The sequence below is a fragment of the Palaemon carinicauda genome, chromosome 7, assembly GCF_036898095.1.
Source record: "Palaemon carinicauda isolate YSFRI2023 chromosome 7, ASM3689809v2, whole genome shotgun sequence".
Classification (NCBI taxonomy): domain Eukaryota; kingdom Metazoa; phylum Arthropoda; class Malacostraca; order Decapoda; family Palaemonidae; genus Palaemon; species Palaemon carinicauda.
This window is the reverse complement of record NC_090731.1, coordinates 160,168,684-160,186,752: the sequence shown is the minus strand read 5'-3', so window position 1 is coordinate 160,186,752 and position 18,069 is coordinate 160,168,684. Positions and strand designations below refer to the sequence as shown.

General features: G+C 32.8%; 1 protein-coding gene across 1 annotated transcript in view; it reads right to left on the bottom strand.

Annotated features, from left to right (window-relative positions):
* LOC137644624 (serine-rich adhesin for platelets-like) overlaps positions 1–18,069 on the bottom strand; it is a 739,321-nt gene that overhangs the window by 17,108 nt on the left and 704,144 nt on the right. The window contains exons 20-27 of the mRNA XM_068377577.1: positions 15,607–15,735; positions 11,177–11,338; positions 10,703–10,855; positions 8,267–8,368; positions 4,091–4,501; positions 3,243–3,302; positions 2,082–2,141; positions 707–769 (exon numbers count right to left, since the gene is read on the bottom strand). Of these exons, the coding sequence (XP_068233678.1) occupies positions 707–769; positions 2,082–2,141; positions 3,243–3,302; positions 4,091–4,501; positions 8,267–8,368; positions 10,703–10,855; positions 11,177–11,338; positions 15,607–15,735 (1,140 nt within the window). The remainder of the gene's footprint in view (positions 1–706; positions 770–2,081; positions 2,142–3,242; positions 3,303–4,090; positions 4,502–8,266; positions 8,369–10,702; positions 10,856–11,176; positions 11,339–15,606; positions 15,736–18,069) is intronic.

Sequence of the window (18,069 nt, the reverse complement as noted above, 5' to 3'; positions counted from 1 at the left end):
CAATATAGATTTAAGCACACTTGATGTATCCAAGGTATGTACAATTAATTAGCAATTAGGAGGTTACAGAACGGTTAAGAAATCTTACTGAATTAGTTCTATTTAGAAAAGAAATATAAAATCTAAACGTAAAATCGCACATCATGGATACATCAACAGTATAAAAATGCATCAGGTTAGAGGCCTGCGTCTGTGACATTAAAGAATACTTATAATATATAAACATAGGCTACCACATGTACAGGGGCTATCCAAATACATTGATGTAGACAAAATGCATTTAAAGCTTCTCAGCTGAACCCAAGTCACTAAGTTCTTTCTAGACTATATGATGCATCCGCGCTAAAAAAACACACACACACAAAAATAAGTACATTTGTGTTATTAATAAATCAGTACCAAGATGCACCTGAGTTACCCAGATGCACAGACAATAATACACAAGATCAACTCGATGTGCCAAGCTACATCTCAGCAACAAAGTTGCATTCAAGCTACCATGCTGTAAAAAAACACAATCGAAAATAGACACATTTGCCTCTTTTTTTTCTCTTTTGATACACTACCAGTTGCAAATATGCATTCGCAACAGTTGTGCGCGCTACTGTAAACTAATTACCTGTAACTCCAACTATAAAAGTTGCAAAAAATAATTAAAAACGTTTAAGACTGGAAGGAAAAATATGAGAACACATTTTTTTTTCACCTTTGGAGGCTCAAGATGATCTGTCGTTGGTGCAGTGGCTGCTCTAGACGCATCGTTCAGCACCTGGGTCAGCAGAGAGAGAGAGAACACAACATTGTGATACAACAAGGCCAACATGTAAACAAGCCATACCCAATAATCACAAATTGAAAAGTACACATTTAATTCTACAACATTTTATATGATTTATAGGGAATACACATATGGGCAGTATAAAAATATACTTACATACTTATACCACAATATATATATATATATATATATATATATATATATATATATATATATATATATATATATATATATATATACATATAAATATATATATATATATACATATATATATGCATATAAATATATACTGTATATACATATATATGCATATGAATATATATATACATATATATGCATATGAATAAATAAATATATATATATATATATATATATATATATATATATATATATATATATATATATATACAGTATACCCCTATATAGGTATGTATCTATATTTATTCTAGTGTGTCGTTTTTAGATGAATTCAGTGAAAAAGAGTTCAAAGTTGAGTTAAAGCAGGTCAGAAATTAAGAAACGGGGGTCAACATAGGGGATTTTTGGACTCGCAGACACGTCAAGTGCCACTCAGCGCAGAACACACACGAGCATCATGCGCCCCACATGGCTATGCATTGATAGAAGCAGCTACAAAAGACATGCAAAGAGCCACACTCTAGTAAGGAGAGATGTGGCTGATGATCATCACAGTATATCTAAATGATAAATTTCTATTCCTTAAATCTACGTAATATGTTGAGGCGAATGAAGAAAACTGGAAGGGAAAGATATAAGAATAAAAGAATTTGCTGCATTCAAAATGGAAATCAATAGCTTTTACAAAGTAATGCTTTGAATAACAAACTGCTATTCATTATCTCCGCAGGCTGGCACTAAGTAATATTAGACTGTTAATTGCTAATATACTGTAACTAAGTATCCCTCAGGATACTCATAAAGGCTCTTTCTAAAAATACGCAGTACATAATGGAGTTCTACATAAAATCCTTTATGCAGGGCGAACTACATTGCCACAGGAAAGGCCACTTCAGATAAGAAAGATCCTTCGTCAGGAGACCTCGGGACACTCAAGTCCCTACTCCAACTGAGACTACTCTAAGAAGGAACTTCTTATCTCGTGTCCTCTTCATTCCAATGGGGATATAGCACACCCTCCAAAGTGTCTCAAGTAAGAGGGATGAAGCAAACTGACAATCTGGTATTTTTGTCAACAAAACTATAATTGAATGGCCATTATCCTCTACCTACAAATCATAGAGGGTTAAGTTCATAAATTTCCTAAATGGTCAAAAGAAATCACCTTTTCCTCTACCACTTCCGGCTTTTCAGCAGTTGGTTGTTGAGGGATCTCCCCCTGCCCCTAGGAATTACACAAAGAAAAGAAAATATTCGAATTTCAGGACAGAGGGAACTGATAAACCAAATTTCAGATCTTATTATCTTGTAAAATCCATGTTAGCATATTTTCTAAAGTCATCATTTATCAAATGTTTCATTTCATGCAGATAAATATTTAAGAAATTTCCTTTAACAGGATTAAATGAAGTAGTTCATGCTTCGACAGAGTACAATGGACACACATTCACACTTGGCATGGAAACAATGCAACCAGTGCTTATTTTCATAGCCTGTTGAATATGCTCCATTACAACTTATTTTTTTTTCTAATCATTTCGTACAACATATCAGCCTGATCTGAATCTGACAGTTTCTCAATCTCTGACAGCAATGTTTCTTAATTAGACTGCAAATGTTATAGCCTTGTGTTCTGCTGTCTTGGTATGAAATGCTATATTGTATATCTTTACGTTGTTCGTAATCTAATTCAACATATCGAAGCCAATGTCGCACCATCTTTAGTTTTATGGAATCCAAATTTGAACTCGAGTTATGGAAGTTTAGCAATTTTAGAATTAAATTTTGTTTGGAGCTATCTGTTTATATTACATGAAAATATAAGAAACTGACCCAATGAAGAATAAATCTAGCCACTTTAAAAATACTATATAAGTAACTTGGAGATATTTTAGACTGATTTTCCTAGAAGCGTAGTAATTTCCACAAACGCCTTTAACTTTACTGTTGTAGAACTTAATTTTCTGATGAATTGACACAAGGCGAATAATACACAATAAAAATATAAGTACTGTACAAGAGAACCAATTAAAAGAGTTTAGTAGAAGAGTTACCGAGGTAACTCACTAATCACAAGCTAAGGACAGTCTGTGTTCTAAGAGATCAGGACAGTCTCTGTTCTTAGAGATCAGCTGATATGTCGGATCCTAGAGAAGTTCAGTCAACCTTTATAAACTGAATAGAAACCTATGACACAAATTTTTAAAAAGACAAAAGTGGATGAACTTGTCTCGGGAACATTTTCGTCATGAGAACTTCATACTAGGCGTGCGCTGAACTTCTCTAGAAAGAGTGTCTAAAAGCTTCACAGTTGTGCCATATTCACCTCTGGCCTATCTTGGGTTTCTTTAGGCACCGAATCTGGGGGTTGGGTCCCGGAGGATATCTGTGGGAGTAGGTGACAGGATTCATTAAGGCTGTCACCTATCATGCTTATGCACTAATGATTCTGATGTTTCATCATTCACTTGGCAAAAAACAGAAGAATGTGTATGTAAGAAAAAACATGAAAACTAAAATCTTTAGTAAATGAAAAATAATTAAAGAAGGGTTTCCTTCTATTTTGCTAGCCATATTAAAGTACATAGCAAAAATAAAAAGCTTTAAAAAAAGGTCTTCAAAATGTATAATTGAATCCAAACAAAAAAAGCAGGATATAAATAAAAGTGGTATTGGGGATAGAAGGATTCGGTCATATTTAAGGTCATTGGGATTCATAATTTCATAAGAATCGTTTGGTAAACCTTGTTTCAACTATTCAACTTATGCAGTTAAGGGGAAGTTTCCTCTTCTATTGGGATACAACCTCTCTAGCAAGTAGTCAATCAAATGCACTAGATAATCTTATGTAAGTACTAATAAAAATAAATATTCATGCCAATGCTGCTATGAGTAGGCATTGTAAGAAACTGCTGCTTGTCTCTGGCTTTCTATATAAATAATTCACAAGGCTTGCAACTTGTAATCATCAAAGAAGCAGTAAATAAATCTCTAAAAAAGATATATGTATACAGAAACGACACTGTTTGTACACGTCGACATCAAACAGCAAGATAAAAGGAGCAAGCAGCCAAACTAATGTACAGTTTCATGAACGGTTTCCACAGCTAGCGCCAACATTGAGCAAGGGGGGCTGCCAGTAATATAAATTCATCATCAGTCTAGGCATATCACGATGATCACCTCCAAAGCTGTTACTCCTCCATCTGCGCAACGTTGCTCAGTCTCAACAGTCACCTCAGGGATAGTAGGAAGGGTGCTTTGGGTAGGAGGAGGGATGGTGCTTCCATCCACAGAAACTGCAGTGCCCCCAAGAGTTGGGACAGCTGCCGGTCCTGTGGCGGTTGAAGGAACAGTAGGGGCTGTGGAGGAAGTGGGTGGTGTGGGTGTTGCTGTTGAGCCACCTGCCACCGAAGTGACAGAGGTCGGAGCATCTGTTTTGGTCTCTTTATCCTGAGGAGGTACTGCTTGGAGAGATGCATCCTCAGGTCTTTGAGAATCTTTCGCCTGTACCTGTTGCTGTTCCTGTGGTATTTGTTGTGGTGTCTGTTGAGGGGGTTTTTCATGTTGCAGCTGATCCTGTGCCTATTACACGTGGGAAGGAAAGTGACAGTTGAAGGGAGAGATTTGATTTGCGGAAAAAAGTAATACAAAATAGATGGAAAAGTGTAACAACTCTACTAACTTTAGATTTTGTAAATAAAGGAGAGAGAAAAACTAGATACTACAATTTGTACACAGTGAAGACAACATAAACAATCTTTATAAATGCAGAAAAATAAAAACAAGCAAATAGAAAAAGTTGTCGCTTAAGAGGATTCAAATTTAAAAACTGGAGTCCAAATAATTATGAAAGTATCAATGCATACATATTTGCTTGATACGAGTGAAATAGTGGATTTCAAAAACATGCGTCACACCACTCCTACTTTTAAACGTCTGCACATCACATATCCCTTACTGCCATCACTGCAGCTCACCTCTGTCTTCTACTCTTTCATACATTCACCCTTACTTCATAATTCCTATCATTCTTCCCACCTTAGATTTCCCATTGAAAACTGTCTTAAACTATTTTTCTAATATTTTTTCATAATACTCCTCTTATTTTCCTATATTCTGTGACAATTTTTTCATCTTGAGATCATCAGCTATACTCGAAAACATTAATACAAGAATAAAATTCTGTACTCAATGCTCTTAGTTTCAATTGTCTCTTATTACTTTTATCATATTCACATTTACTAGCAACTTTCACCTCTAACACTAACTTACAAAATCTCTTGTCAGTCTTTGCCATTTCTTGTCACTGTCTTGAATAAGAACAGTATCAGTGTCAACCCATCGTCTTCTCTTCCTTCCCCTGCTTCTTTTTCCATCTCTAGGGACCCATTCGGTTATTCTTCTTGTCCATCTGTTACCTACCATTCTCATGATATGTCTTGGCCCTGTCCATTTATTTTTCTTACATGTTAGAATATCCACCACTCTAGTTTGCTATAATCTCCATCCTGCTCTTTTTTGTCTCTGTGTTATTTTCACCATCCTTCTTTCCATTGTTCTTCGAGTTGTTCAAGTTCTAAGGTTTTAGTAAGGCTCCAAGTTTCTGATCCATAAGTTGATACTAGTAGGACCATCTTGTCTCTGCCTTTCCATTGAACAGTATCTTAGTTTCACTAATTTTCAGTCCTACATTCCTGCTCTCTCTCTCTCTCTCTCTCTCTCTCTCTCTATTAAAATATTCTATAATCTTTTGCAATTCCTTCCATGTTTCACTTAATAGAACTATGTCATCTGCAAATCTCAAGTTGTTAAGGCATTCCTTTCTAATCTAATTTCTTAAAAACTTCTAGGCATGCTGTAATAATTTAGGAAAGACGGGGTCACCCTGTTTAACTCTTTCTCAATTAGAATTTTCTTACTGTATGTAGTCTTAGGATTTATGTGCTTTCCATATACATATCTTAAAGCATTCTAGATTCATCTATTCCTTGACATTGAGGGCTTTCATTACTGAAGAAGTTTTGCCAGAATTAAAAGCTTTCTCGTAGTCTATAATGCCATACATAGTGGTCTGTCTCTCTCTATCGATTTTTCCCTTAGATGGTTAATTACATGGATAGGGTCGGTTATTGAATAACCACTTCTAAAGCTTGCCTGGTCTCTTGGTTGATTGTAGTCTCGCTGTCTTTTTATTTGGCTTAGGATGGTCTTTGTAAATATCTTTTAAATTACAGAGAGTAAACTTGATGGTCGATAATTTTTCAGGTCTTTTGTGTCTCCCTTTTTTGTAAATTAGAATAAGTTTATCCAAGCTGTAGGTAGACAGCATTTTTGCAGACATATCTTAAATCAATTGTTAAGCCATTATTATCTGCTGCTTGGTCAATTTTCATGTCTTATAATGTTTTATTTACTTCTACTGTTAATTTCAGTACCGTCTCAGGTGTTTCATTACTGCCATTGGCAAAGTTATTTCTTACATCAGTATTGTATGGCATTGTATAGAAATCCACTGCAAATTTTATCACTCCATCTCTTTCTGTTGGTAATATTTCTATTTTCATCCTATAAAACGAATATTTGTTGGCACCCTGTTCCAAGTCTTCTTTTCATCAATTTGCCGCTTCTTCTCTTTAATGTTTCTTCTAATACAGTCTGTGTTTAGGAAAGCCTTGAATTTCTAATTTTGTTGTTGTTTTGGATAGTTCTTCTAATTCTATTTTCCCCTTATTTACAATCTTTTCTTTATTAGGGTTTTGGGAGTTTTCTGATAGTTTTCCTTGCTCTTGTTTAAGAACTATTCCACCTAGCTCTTGTGCTAATACCAATGCAAATTTTGTTGAATAGCTACTGTTAATTTTTTCTTTACTTGCTAGCATTTCACCATGTACACACACACACACACACATATATATATATATATATATATATATATATATATATATATATATACATATATATATACATATATATATACATATATATCTCATATATAACATATATAAATATATTCATGTGTATATATAATATATATATATATATTGTATATATCTTAAACAATTCAATATAAAATCAAATACAATATAAAACACCATGCCTGTCATAACATACATACATACACACACACACACACACACACACACACACACTCACTGTAGTTAAATCGTAATCAGTCGTATCATATGCATGCATAAAAATTATCAAAACAAACGCATATATAAATATATATATATATATATATATATATATATATATATATATATATATATATATATATATATATATATATGTATAAATATGTATATATATATATATATGTATAAATATGTATATATATATATATATATGTATATATATATATATATATATATATATATATATATATATATATATATATATATATACATATATATATATGAACATGTAAATCCTCTTAAACTACCTGAAGTGAAAATTGTAATATATTCTCTTTGTGGCAAAACAGGTGCAATAGAAGTAAAATAAAAATAGATTAATGTGATGAAATCAAGTCTCATAAAAGTTTTTCAATTAAAGGTATTATTTCAATGTTCCCTTTGTGAAAAGATGAAAAAAATTCATCATAAAGTAGGTATTTATATTTCGTATTTTCTTTATAAGAAAATATTACATGCAGATGAAAATGTATATATGCAATTAAGGACGCAATTGTTTCCAATTTCATGAAATACGTTATGCATATTCACATATAAAGTATCCTAAAAAAAATGTAAGCATGTATGACGTGTATATGTATACATGCATGTCAACACTCTTACATTTACATGACATGAATATGTAATTGCACACAGTAACAGGATTATACAGTGTAGTATTTACATGAAGAGTATACAAATCCATGCAGTGTGTACATATTCGTGATCAACAGTGATGCATAATTAATATATGGTAATTATGTGTATAAACACACAAATAACATAATTAATCTTATGCACTCATGTATATATACATATATATATTTATACATATATATACTGTATATATATAGATTATGTATTTATATATATAAACAAACATTATATATATACACATACATACATATATATATATATATATATATATATATATATATATATATATATATATATAAATATATATATGAGTTTATATATATGTAAACATATATTTTTATATATATTCAAATGCCTATCAGTAAGTGTGAACATGTATATACTCCAGTCAAATTGGAAAACTGCACTTATATGCATATATATTATTCAACATAAGTGTTTCATAACTGTGCTGTTTTATAATAAGAAAATGGTAGCATTGAATCTCAAAATCCATTCTCGTAAACGTAATCTTCACCTCTGCATTCGCTTTCTGCATGATTTTCATCTTTTCCTCGAAACTGGCCTTCTTGGCGCCATCCGCCGTTGCTTGTGGTCCAAGCTGGTCTTGCTGTGAGACCTATAATCCATCGTGTACAAGAACAGTATTTCAAAAGGACTATTCGCCTACATATCAATATAAGCCCTACAGACTCATGGAATCCCTTATGAGTCATGTCCAGATTAATTTCAAAGCTATGCAGTCATTTCAACTTAAGTTATTAAACCATGCTTTTATAGATACAGCAGACTCGTGTATTTCCAGGAGCTAAAACAAACTATGCACTGCTGGACTACATCTCTTGACAATTTCTCTAACTGTAAAACAGGATTCGATAAAAAATGAGCAACACCACTTTATAGTGTTGGTGGGCTATTGGCTAAATTCGTCGCTCTGTAAGGAGCCAATGAAAAAGAAATGAGGAAGAGCAAGTTTGCTTTGTAAAAATGAGCAGGGCTTGTGCTTGAGGTATGGTAGACTATTGCAACTATCTGATAAGCTTTTGTTTTAGCCTAAAATAACACGTGCTCGAGTAAAATCCTAACTGAACAAGCACACGATGCATTCCTAAAAGTATTAACTTTTCAGTACTGGCTCTCTACATTTATTTAATAAGTGCTTTAGCTATACTTTCCTTATCTGAAATGATACCAGGCTTGCCTTAAGGAATACTTCGTGAAGATAATGCAGCATTAGCCATTTGTTATCGTATATTAAGGAAGTAATATCTAATATTGTCGCAATTAATTCGCCAATATACAGTATTTTCCCGGTAAACATCAAAGGATTGATCAATATTGTTTAGGGCAGTAATAATGTTGAACAATTGGCATTATCAGGCTCTAAACTCATCATTTTCTATTTGAGAAATCTATATTCACCACCCATCCCATGATTCTTTAAATGCACCCTAAATAACTATAATTTAACCCATAATAAACTAGAAAAATAAATCAAATGTGGAACATGTTTCAGATAGATCTTCAATGATTGCCATTCAGTCCAAAAATGATCTAGATAATATGCTTGGCTCAAAACATTAAATGTATCTTGGAAAGTGTATAGTACCTAAATGGACAAATTTTGCAAGAGGTAAATTAAAACCTCGTATTGTTATCAAAAATACTTTAAAACACCGTAACATGACTCGACATATATAACATTACTATTTACTCACCCAATTCTAAAATTTAATGTCTGTTTTATATTTGAGTTATGCTTTACTTATGTACATACTGATCTAAGGGTAGCACTACATGACACAATTTAGCTCTTTCTTCTATGTAATTACTGAACAAAGTACTTTCAAAGTTATGTAAGAATGATCTTTCTCTGAATTTTCCAATTATAATTCTAACACTAAATTACAACTTTCATTTAACTTTGAATATATTACTTCTAAAATCCTTTTGCAGGCTCAAGTACTAGCAAAATTATTCAATACAGCAGAGTCTACTTTTCTGTTCTTTATTCTTTGGTCTGCATACTTTAATGCACTTTACAATCTACTTGACACATCTGGCTCTAATGAATTACATATATCATAAAAAGGAAAACTTAAATTACATTGTTCCTAAGTAATTACTCTGAAGATGATTACTATATGTCTGCAAAATAACAATGGTATACCAAATCCTCCAGCATATTACTTATGCAGTCTATCATACTTGCCAGCTAGCTTTAACATCATAAAGTTTTTTTTTTAAATCTTTAAATGATGATAAAACCCAAAAGCCATCTTAACAACGCTGCGTATTGCTATTTTCTACTTCTAACCTAATAATGCCCAAACTTCAAAGCCATTTTGATACTCCTATGTAAAAGCTAAGTGTGTTTGTGCCATCTACTTCTAGCCCTGCTCATCAAATCTTAAATGTATTTGGCGCTCTTGTAAGTACTGTAAAAAGCACGTTTCTACTAATCTCCACATGCAAGAGGACATTGTGCTTTTAGTAATGAAAGCAAAATAGGCATCGATTCAAAATTCAGTTAGATTTAAAACCTCAAAGTATAAACTAAGATTCCCAGTTAGATTTAAAACATTTTGGGACAAATATCAATTCAGTATACGAGCACAAACAAATGAAAACCAAATAGGTATCAATTTGAAGTTCAGTAAGATTTAAAACATGGATTTATAAAATATAGAAATTTCGAGTTAGATTTAAAACGTTAAAGTCTAAATATGAAGGCAAAAATCAACTTAATATCCGCGTGCCAACCAATGTCCTCTCTCGCAGAAATGAGCAGAGACCGACGGTCCAATCTAGGCTTGACGTTCTTAGTCATTTTAAGTCGCAAAATCAATGCAGGTTGATTTGTAAAACGCTGGGTAGACGCATGCAGATCATACTGTAAAATCGAAAATTGTAAATGGAGAGTGATAAGTATCGAACTACGCCAACACTTCACCTTCTCCTCAGGTGGGTGGTGGTGTTGTTCGGTCTTCTCGGCCAGGTGCTCCTGAGGAGGAGCAGCAGCAGAAGGAGCAGGAGCAGGTTGTCTGGACGGCTCATTTACCTTGACTTGAGGCTTTGGCATCGATGGCCTCTTTAAATCAGGTATCTAAGAAAAGATTCCAATCTTAAAAGAAGCTTTGCATTCTTCTGGGGGGGACTATACTTCTTCAAATATGTCCATCTTTAGTAAAATAAGAAAAAAAGATCTGATCTGCTCACATGCAGTATTCCATGGAACGGGAAAACTTCACTGACTTAAGTTAGCAAAATCATGACTAGTAAGCCCATGAATTCCAATTCATTTGGTGCCCTTGGCAGTCTTTCCAGCCTCGGATACGAGAATATTCAAAGACAGAAAAACGACCTCAAGAAAGCACACTTCATGAAATCAGGACTTTTAAACTGTCACGAGATTGAGAAGAATCACCTTGATAGGCAGGGAAGTAGGTAGGGATGTGGGTAGCTGTGGTAGTTTAAGGATTCCTTTCATCTGACGCATTTTCTCTTCGAAGGAACTCTGTTTACTTATCGGTTCGGCGGGTTGACCAGCTTGGGTCGTACCGGCTTGGGTCGGAGGGGCCAGCCCAGTCTGGACCACGTGACGAAAAGTGAGTGATAGTTTGAAAGGTATAAGATTGAATAAACTTAATTTCAGTTCCAACTTAGAAAAGTTCCTAATCCAAACTACTTCTAAGGTTAAACATATCAAAACAAACAAGGTGGAATAATCATAGCTTGATGACAATAAGCTTCATAGATTCAATAAAATGGTAAGACGAAATAATTTTCAAAGTTTAAGTTATGTCTTACATTGTAACTATATATATTAAAGATATGGTTGCATTATAACACCAGCCTCTCTCTGATGTAAACTGATAATATAGCCTAAAGAGCATACATACAATAGTTAATAACAGCCCCACACATGCATACACTTATATATCATTGATACATACATTTACACAAATATATATATATATATATATATATATATATATATATATATATATATATATATATATATATATATATATGTACATTCCATTATACATGCATATATAAAATACATATATATATATATATATATATATATATATATATATTAATATATATATATATATATATATATATATATATATATATATATATATATATATATATATTGTGTATAATACGATTTGCATATGTACCGAAATGCATGACTAAAAAAAAAAAATACATTCATGAAATGCTTGCAAGATAATAACAAATCATATTCTATACTTTCTTTATGCCTTATCTTGCAAAACATCAAAAAATATAAAACAAGTTTCATTGAATAACTGCAAATTCAGACCAAGGATTTTTCTAAAATAGGTATGCTAGTAAATCTTTAGTGGGTAAATCCTTGAAGTGTTCTTTTTTAACATCCAATTACAAGATAATAATCATCGAAGCATTTTTTCCTAATTTTTGGCATAAAATGAAAAAAACTATTTTTTCAACTACATTATATCAAATTAGTCAAGCCTACCTCAGTAGGATGAACAAACATTATAACTTCTACTTACTTTATATGTAATAAATATGATTGATATTCACTTCTCATATCTTACATTAATTCAAGTTTTTAGAAAATATCAAAACAATAAAATAAATAATTACATAATCAACTCTGTAAAGGATATTAAATATTCATAGAAAAAGTTGAATTATATGAAAAACGTTCCAATCATTCATTTAAGCAAAATAAAAGAGTTCAATACGAAATACATAGTTTGATATAATAATATCAAGTGAAAGAAACGCCTGTAAAACATAGTTATTCTGTTTGTTTGCTGTGATGATTTGGTTTGTCTATATTCAATTCATAAACAATTTAATATTCATGTAAGAGGATGTTTTTCAATGGAAATTGAAATAAATCAATTGATAATTCTCTAGATTTGTCATAATCAATATATGAATTATTGTCGAAACTAATTTTGGAAATAAAAAAAGTTATCAGTATGGCTTTTACAAGTCCATATCTATTTCAATAAATACCATTTATTTAACTTTAATGTTACGAAATTCATTTGTAACGTTTTGTAATTTTTCCATTAACATTTTTTAAAAGTTTCTTTTCTTAATTCATAAACTCAGCTGCAAAAAGGAAAAAAAAATGTAATGAAAGTACCACACCATTCACTCCTTAATCTAAAAACAATTAAAACCACTTTTTTTCTGAAATTAAAGATGCAACCTTTCTTTTCGACTATCTCAACTTTAAGTAACCCATACTTAATCCTAGCTAACTATGATTAACATCATTTCACAAGTATATATTTCCAAAACCAATTCTAAATAGTAGTAAATAAAAAAAAAACATTTGTCATATATAGCCTTTTTACAATAAACAGGAACAAAACAAAGAAATCAATTCATTATATTGTTTACCAACTGGAAGGGTCAAAGACAAGACAGCAAGGTAGGACAATAAAATAGAAATGTGGTTAAGGAATTTGAATAAGGAAGTAAAAATTAAGAAACATTGACACTGTATGAGCCAATGAGAGTTACCAAAACGATATCATTAAGTCGTTAGCCATCCAAAGCAAAGATGTGAAAATCGAAATAAAACTTTTAATAATTAGTAATAATGATGAAAATAATAGTATTATAAATACAGTAATAATAAAAGACAATGTAGTAATTGAGAGCAGGTAACATTATTGCATGTTAAATAAAACCAGATGTGGCTGTACCAAAGAAATAAAATCATAAAATTGACAACATTGTGAGAGAAAAAAGAAGCAATGTGTGATTTTAGTTTGTATCAAGGTGTTATAATTTTACCAGTAGAGTTGATTAAACTGTATACGTACGGGTTGTATTTGTCGTAACAGTGGAAACAATAATTAAATATAAAAGATGAAAAAATAAAAATATTAATAATAAAATACTTGAAAAGAATGCTCTTCTTAAAATCACCAGAAATAGTATATCCATACGCATGCTTCATGTCAAAACATCCATGATATTCATTTCCTTTTCAACGAAATGTACAGTACAGTATTACTTTACCAGCGTTTACATGCTTTTATGCCAGAAAATAAATCCATCTTATTTAAAGCCATAAAATAAATTCCATATTTGAAAAATATAAAGTGAAAGAACAAGATCATTTGGTTCCAGCGAGTTTCCACTTCGAATCTCTTTGTTGGTCAGCGTATATGGCTCCCATGCATACAATATTATACATTATATATGAAATAGTAATACATGCTATTCATGAGGCATCATGTAAACATGGAAAAGTCATGCCTCTTTATCCAGATATGGCATATCGAAAGGATTTGTTGTTATATATCGTTAGCAAACTTTGGAAAAACTTGAAGAGGAATAGTTCCCACAGTATTCCTCTTGCAGCAGCTTTCGGAGACAAACATGACAGGCGCGATTCAAAAATAACAGAAGGAATCGGCGATGATGATTATTCACCTGCTTTTGAGAAGCCTTTTTTGCTTCCTGAATTTGTCTAAGTTTTGCTTCAAAGTTCATCTGCTTATTTGTGTGTGTCTTGTCTTGTGTGTGGGTTTTATTGTCCTCCTTCTCTTTGGGGGCTTGAACAGCAACCTTGTTTATTTGGTTTGTGTTCTGCTGATCTGTGTCCTGCTGTAATATGTTCGGCTGAATTGTGTCCTGCTGTGCTATGTCCGGCTGAACTGTGTCCTGCTGTGTTATGTCCGACTGGACTGTGTCCTGCTGTGATATGTCCGACTGAACTGTGGCCTTTTGTGGTACATCCGGCTGAACTGTGGCCTTTTGTGGTACGTCTGGCTGAACTGTGGCCTTTTGTGGCATATCCGGCTGAACTGTGGCCTTTTGTGGTATGTCCGGCTGAACTGTGTCCTGCTGTGGTATGTCCGACTGAATTGTGTCCTTTTGTGGTATGTCCGGTTGAACTGTGTCCTTTTGTGGTATGTCCAGCTGACTTGTGTCCTGTTGGGGTATATCCGGCTGAACTATGTCTGGCTGAAGTGTGTCCTGCTGTTTCACCTGCACTTGGGAAACCCTTTTAGCTTCCTGAATTTGTTTAAGCTTTGCTTCAAAGTTCAGCTGCTTATCTTTTTGTCTCCTGTCAAGTGTCTGGGCTTTATCATCCACCTTTTGTGGGCCTTGAACTGCAACCTTTTGTAATTTATCTGTGTTCTGCTGAGCTGGGCCTTGCTGAACTTTAATTTGCCGAGCTGTAATCTGCCGAGCTGTAATTTGCCGAGCTGTAATCTGCTGAGCTGTCATCTGCCGGGCTGTAATCTGCCGAGCCGTATCTGTAACTTGTTTTTCTCCCTTCAAAGGAGTTGGAAGTGTAACTTCTGGCTTTGGTTTTGGTATGACCTCAGTGTGTGTTGGAATCTTGGGTAATACTAATGGTTGCGTTCGTGGCTGATTTTTATGCTGAACTTTTGATGGCAATTCTTTAGAGGGATATTTTCCCCGGGACTGAGGCTCAGCACTTTTCGGAATCTGTGGCAATTTCAATTGTGGTGCCTGTTTCTGACCTTCTGGTGGAACTTGGGACTTTAATTCTTTAGGGGAATGCCTCTCCCCAGACCGAGGTTTAGGTATCTGACCTTCAACTTTCACCCTAGTAGTTTTAGCCTGTGATGCAATGTACATATGGAACTGACAGTAAAAAATAGTCATAAATCAAAATAAGTTGTATGACAAAACAAAACATCTCTCTGCATTTCCTTTAGTAATCTCACTTGAAACAAATAAGTTGAATAAGCATCAATTAAACTAATATAATGCTCAGTATTCTGAAGTGACATACTTTTCTTTTACCGTATTGTTGTACAAGATATCATGCAAAAATGGCATGCAAATGTTCACCTTCTCAGAGGCTGCGGCTGATGGCACAGCTTTAGCCATTTCCTTCATTCTAGCCTCGAAATTCATCATTTTAGTCTCTTTCCCTTTACTTGTGGAGGTATCCGTCTGTCTCCCTATCCCCACTGGTGCCTAAGAAACAACAGCACAGTGTCATCAACATTAAAAGCCGTCACGTCTATGCCTGTGGTGGTGAGAAGCTTCAGGCTTTGGCAGGATTTCTTTAAACTCTCCAGAACTTTTGCAGTTAAAAAATTTCTGGTGACCCTTTATTACCTATAATTTTACTTCTTTTAGTGTTTATTATTTACAGTAAATTCTACAGGTTATCAAAATGCAGGACTACTAGGTTACCTACTCATTCTCAAAATTCTGAAGACTTCAAGAAAATTCCATCGGTGGCAATAAAAAAAAAGGATTAAGTGGAAGCTAGGGAGGACATGGGAGATTGAGAAAGAATTGTTGACAACAAAAACATGCTTCTCTTTTCATGAGTCAGAGTAAAAATATTTGCTGCTGATAAGACAGAAGATTTTAACAGTAAGTTTTTAATGTTTTAAATTAGCGTTTGTCATACCATCATTGCATTCAGAAATTCATTGATAACAAACTGCACATATTACCAAGATAAAGGTACTATACAGAGCTAATTCCAGATATACATCCTTTTTCAAATAACTGATGAAGTTACCATTCATAACAAAAATCCATAGTTTACCATCTAAAAAAATATTGTTAGATGAAACAGGAGAGGAATGTTGAGAGAGAAAAAAAAGAGTAAAAGATGTATGTTCAGCCATTCACTTAAGCTACATATTTGACCTAAGGAGAGTTTAGTTTAATCTTAACATATGTAATGTAATTAAAACAATGCACCTATCATAAACATGCACTCTGATGGGACCAACTCATTATTGTGTAAAATAGCCGTTAGCTACCTTACCTAATTTCAATACAACTGTAATTCTACATCAAAATATTTATTGTAATATGATAATTTTGTGAAATGGAGTACTGTACCTTTTTATCTGTTAAGATAAACAATAATCAGCATGTAAATCAATGACAACTATAATTGACATTCGTTAAGTACCAATCTACAAAAGCCCAATTATGTATTCTAATTGATCTCCTTTAAACAATCATAGGGACAAAAAGGTTTTAAAACATTATGTAAGGGGCATATATTAGAAATTATGATATATAAGCCTTAATATCTTTACTGAAAAGGTACAGTAATCTAATATTACACAGTTGTCTATCTCGGCAAAAGAAAGTACAGACATATGTGTAAATTCTATATATACCTTCATTTAAATTTCTAGTTGAAATCTGCTATAAATGCCCAACACACATGCAGAAAAAAAGTAACTAAAAGATATTTCTAAGAATAATAATTAATATAAATTCATATTCCTGCAATTACCAAGCTCCTAACAATTGAATTTGTAATATCCCGCAATAGTTCCACCCAAGTAATTCATAAGTATTACGGGAATCCTCCTGATTCAAAGCCCCCCAAAGAAGTATAGTTTCTACTTTTTACTTTCACATACAAACTAGAATAAGTTTCAATATTGTGCTTATTTAAGTAAGGTTCTGCACATTATTTTTTTTAGAACCGAGTGTATTTATAGACTAAAAAATATCTACCAACATTTGTGAATTTGCCAATAGAAAGAAAAAAAAAGGCAATTAGGAAATTTGAATCTAATGTACTAAAAAGCCTTACATGGTACTTATTTGACTATGCTGAATGAAAAGAACATGTAGAAAACCTCATTAAGTACTTCCACTACTTTACATAATATTTCAAGGGTTTTCCGGATGATTTGAGACATTTAACGGCTTGTAAATATAGAAAAACAAGGATTGCCAGGTTTACATATCTACACGTATACCATAGTATGAACAAATCCATATACTTAAACTGAAATGACCTAAGGCTTATACTGTAAATAATCTAGCCATAGCAACATCATTTATTACACAACCTAAGAAAGTCTTTTTAATTAAGAGAAAATTTTAAAAAAGCGTAAATTTTTAAATAGCACGACTTTTTAGATATTATGGCTTTTTAGACAGCAAATTTTGTAGATAGCATGACTTTTTAAATGACAAAAACATTTTAAATAATATGTTTCTCTTGACAAATGATCACTAGACCTCATAATTGGACATCATCTTAAAGGATAATGATCTGCAACAAGTAAAGCTTGTCATACATTAGATGACCTAATCGAGCTCAGTTAATTTCAGTGACCTATTCTCTCATTTTGTCTAAACTATCATTATCTACAAGCATGAAGTAATATCCGTATTTGAAAACTAACTTAAGATTATTAAGCCAAATATTCTATGAAGAAGGCTTCAAAGTGTCCGTACCGTTGATTGAAATTACACACGGACTCAATAGTTATACTATCGGCAAACTTTCTCAATGAAACAAAATTTAATTTTCAAGTG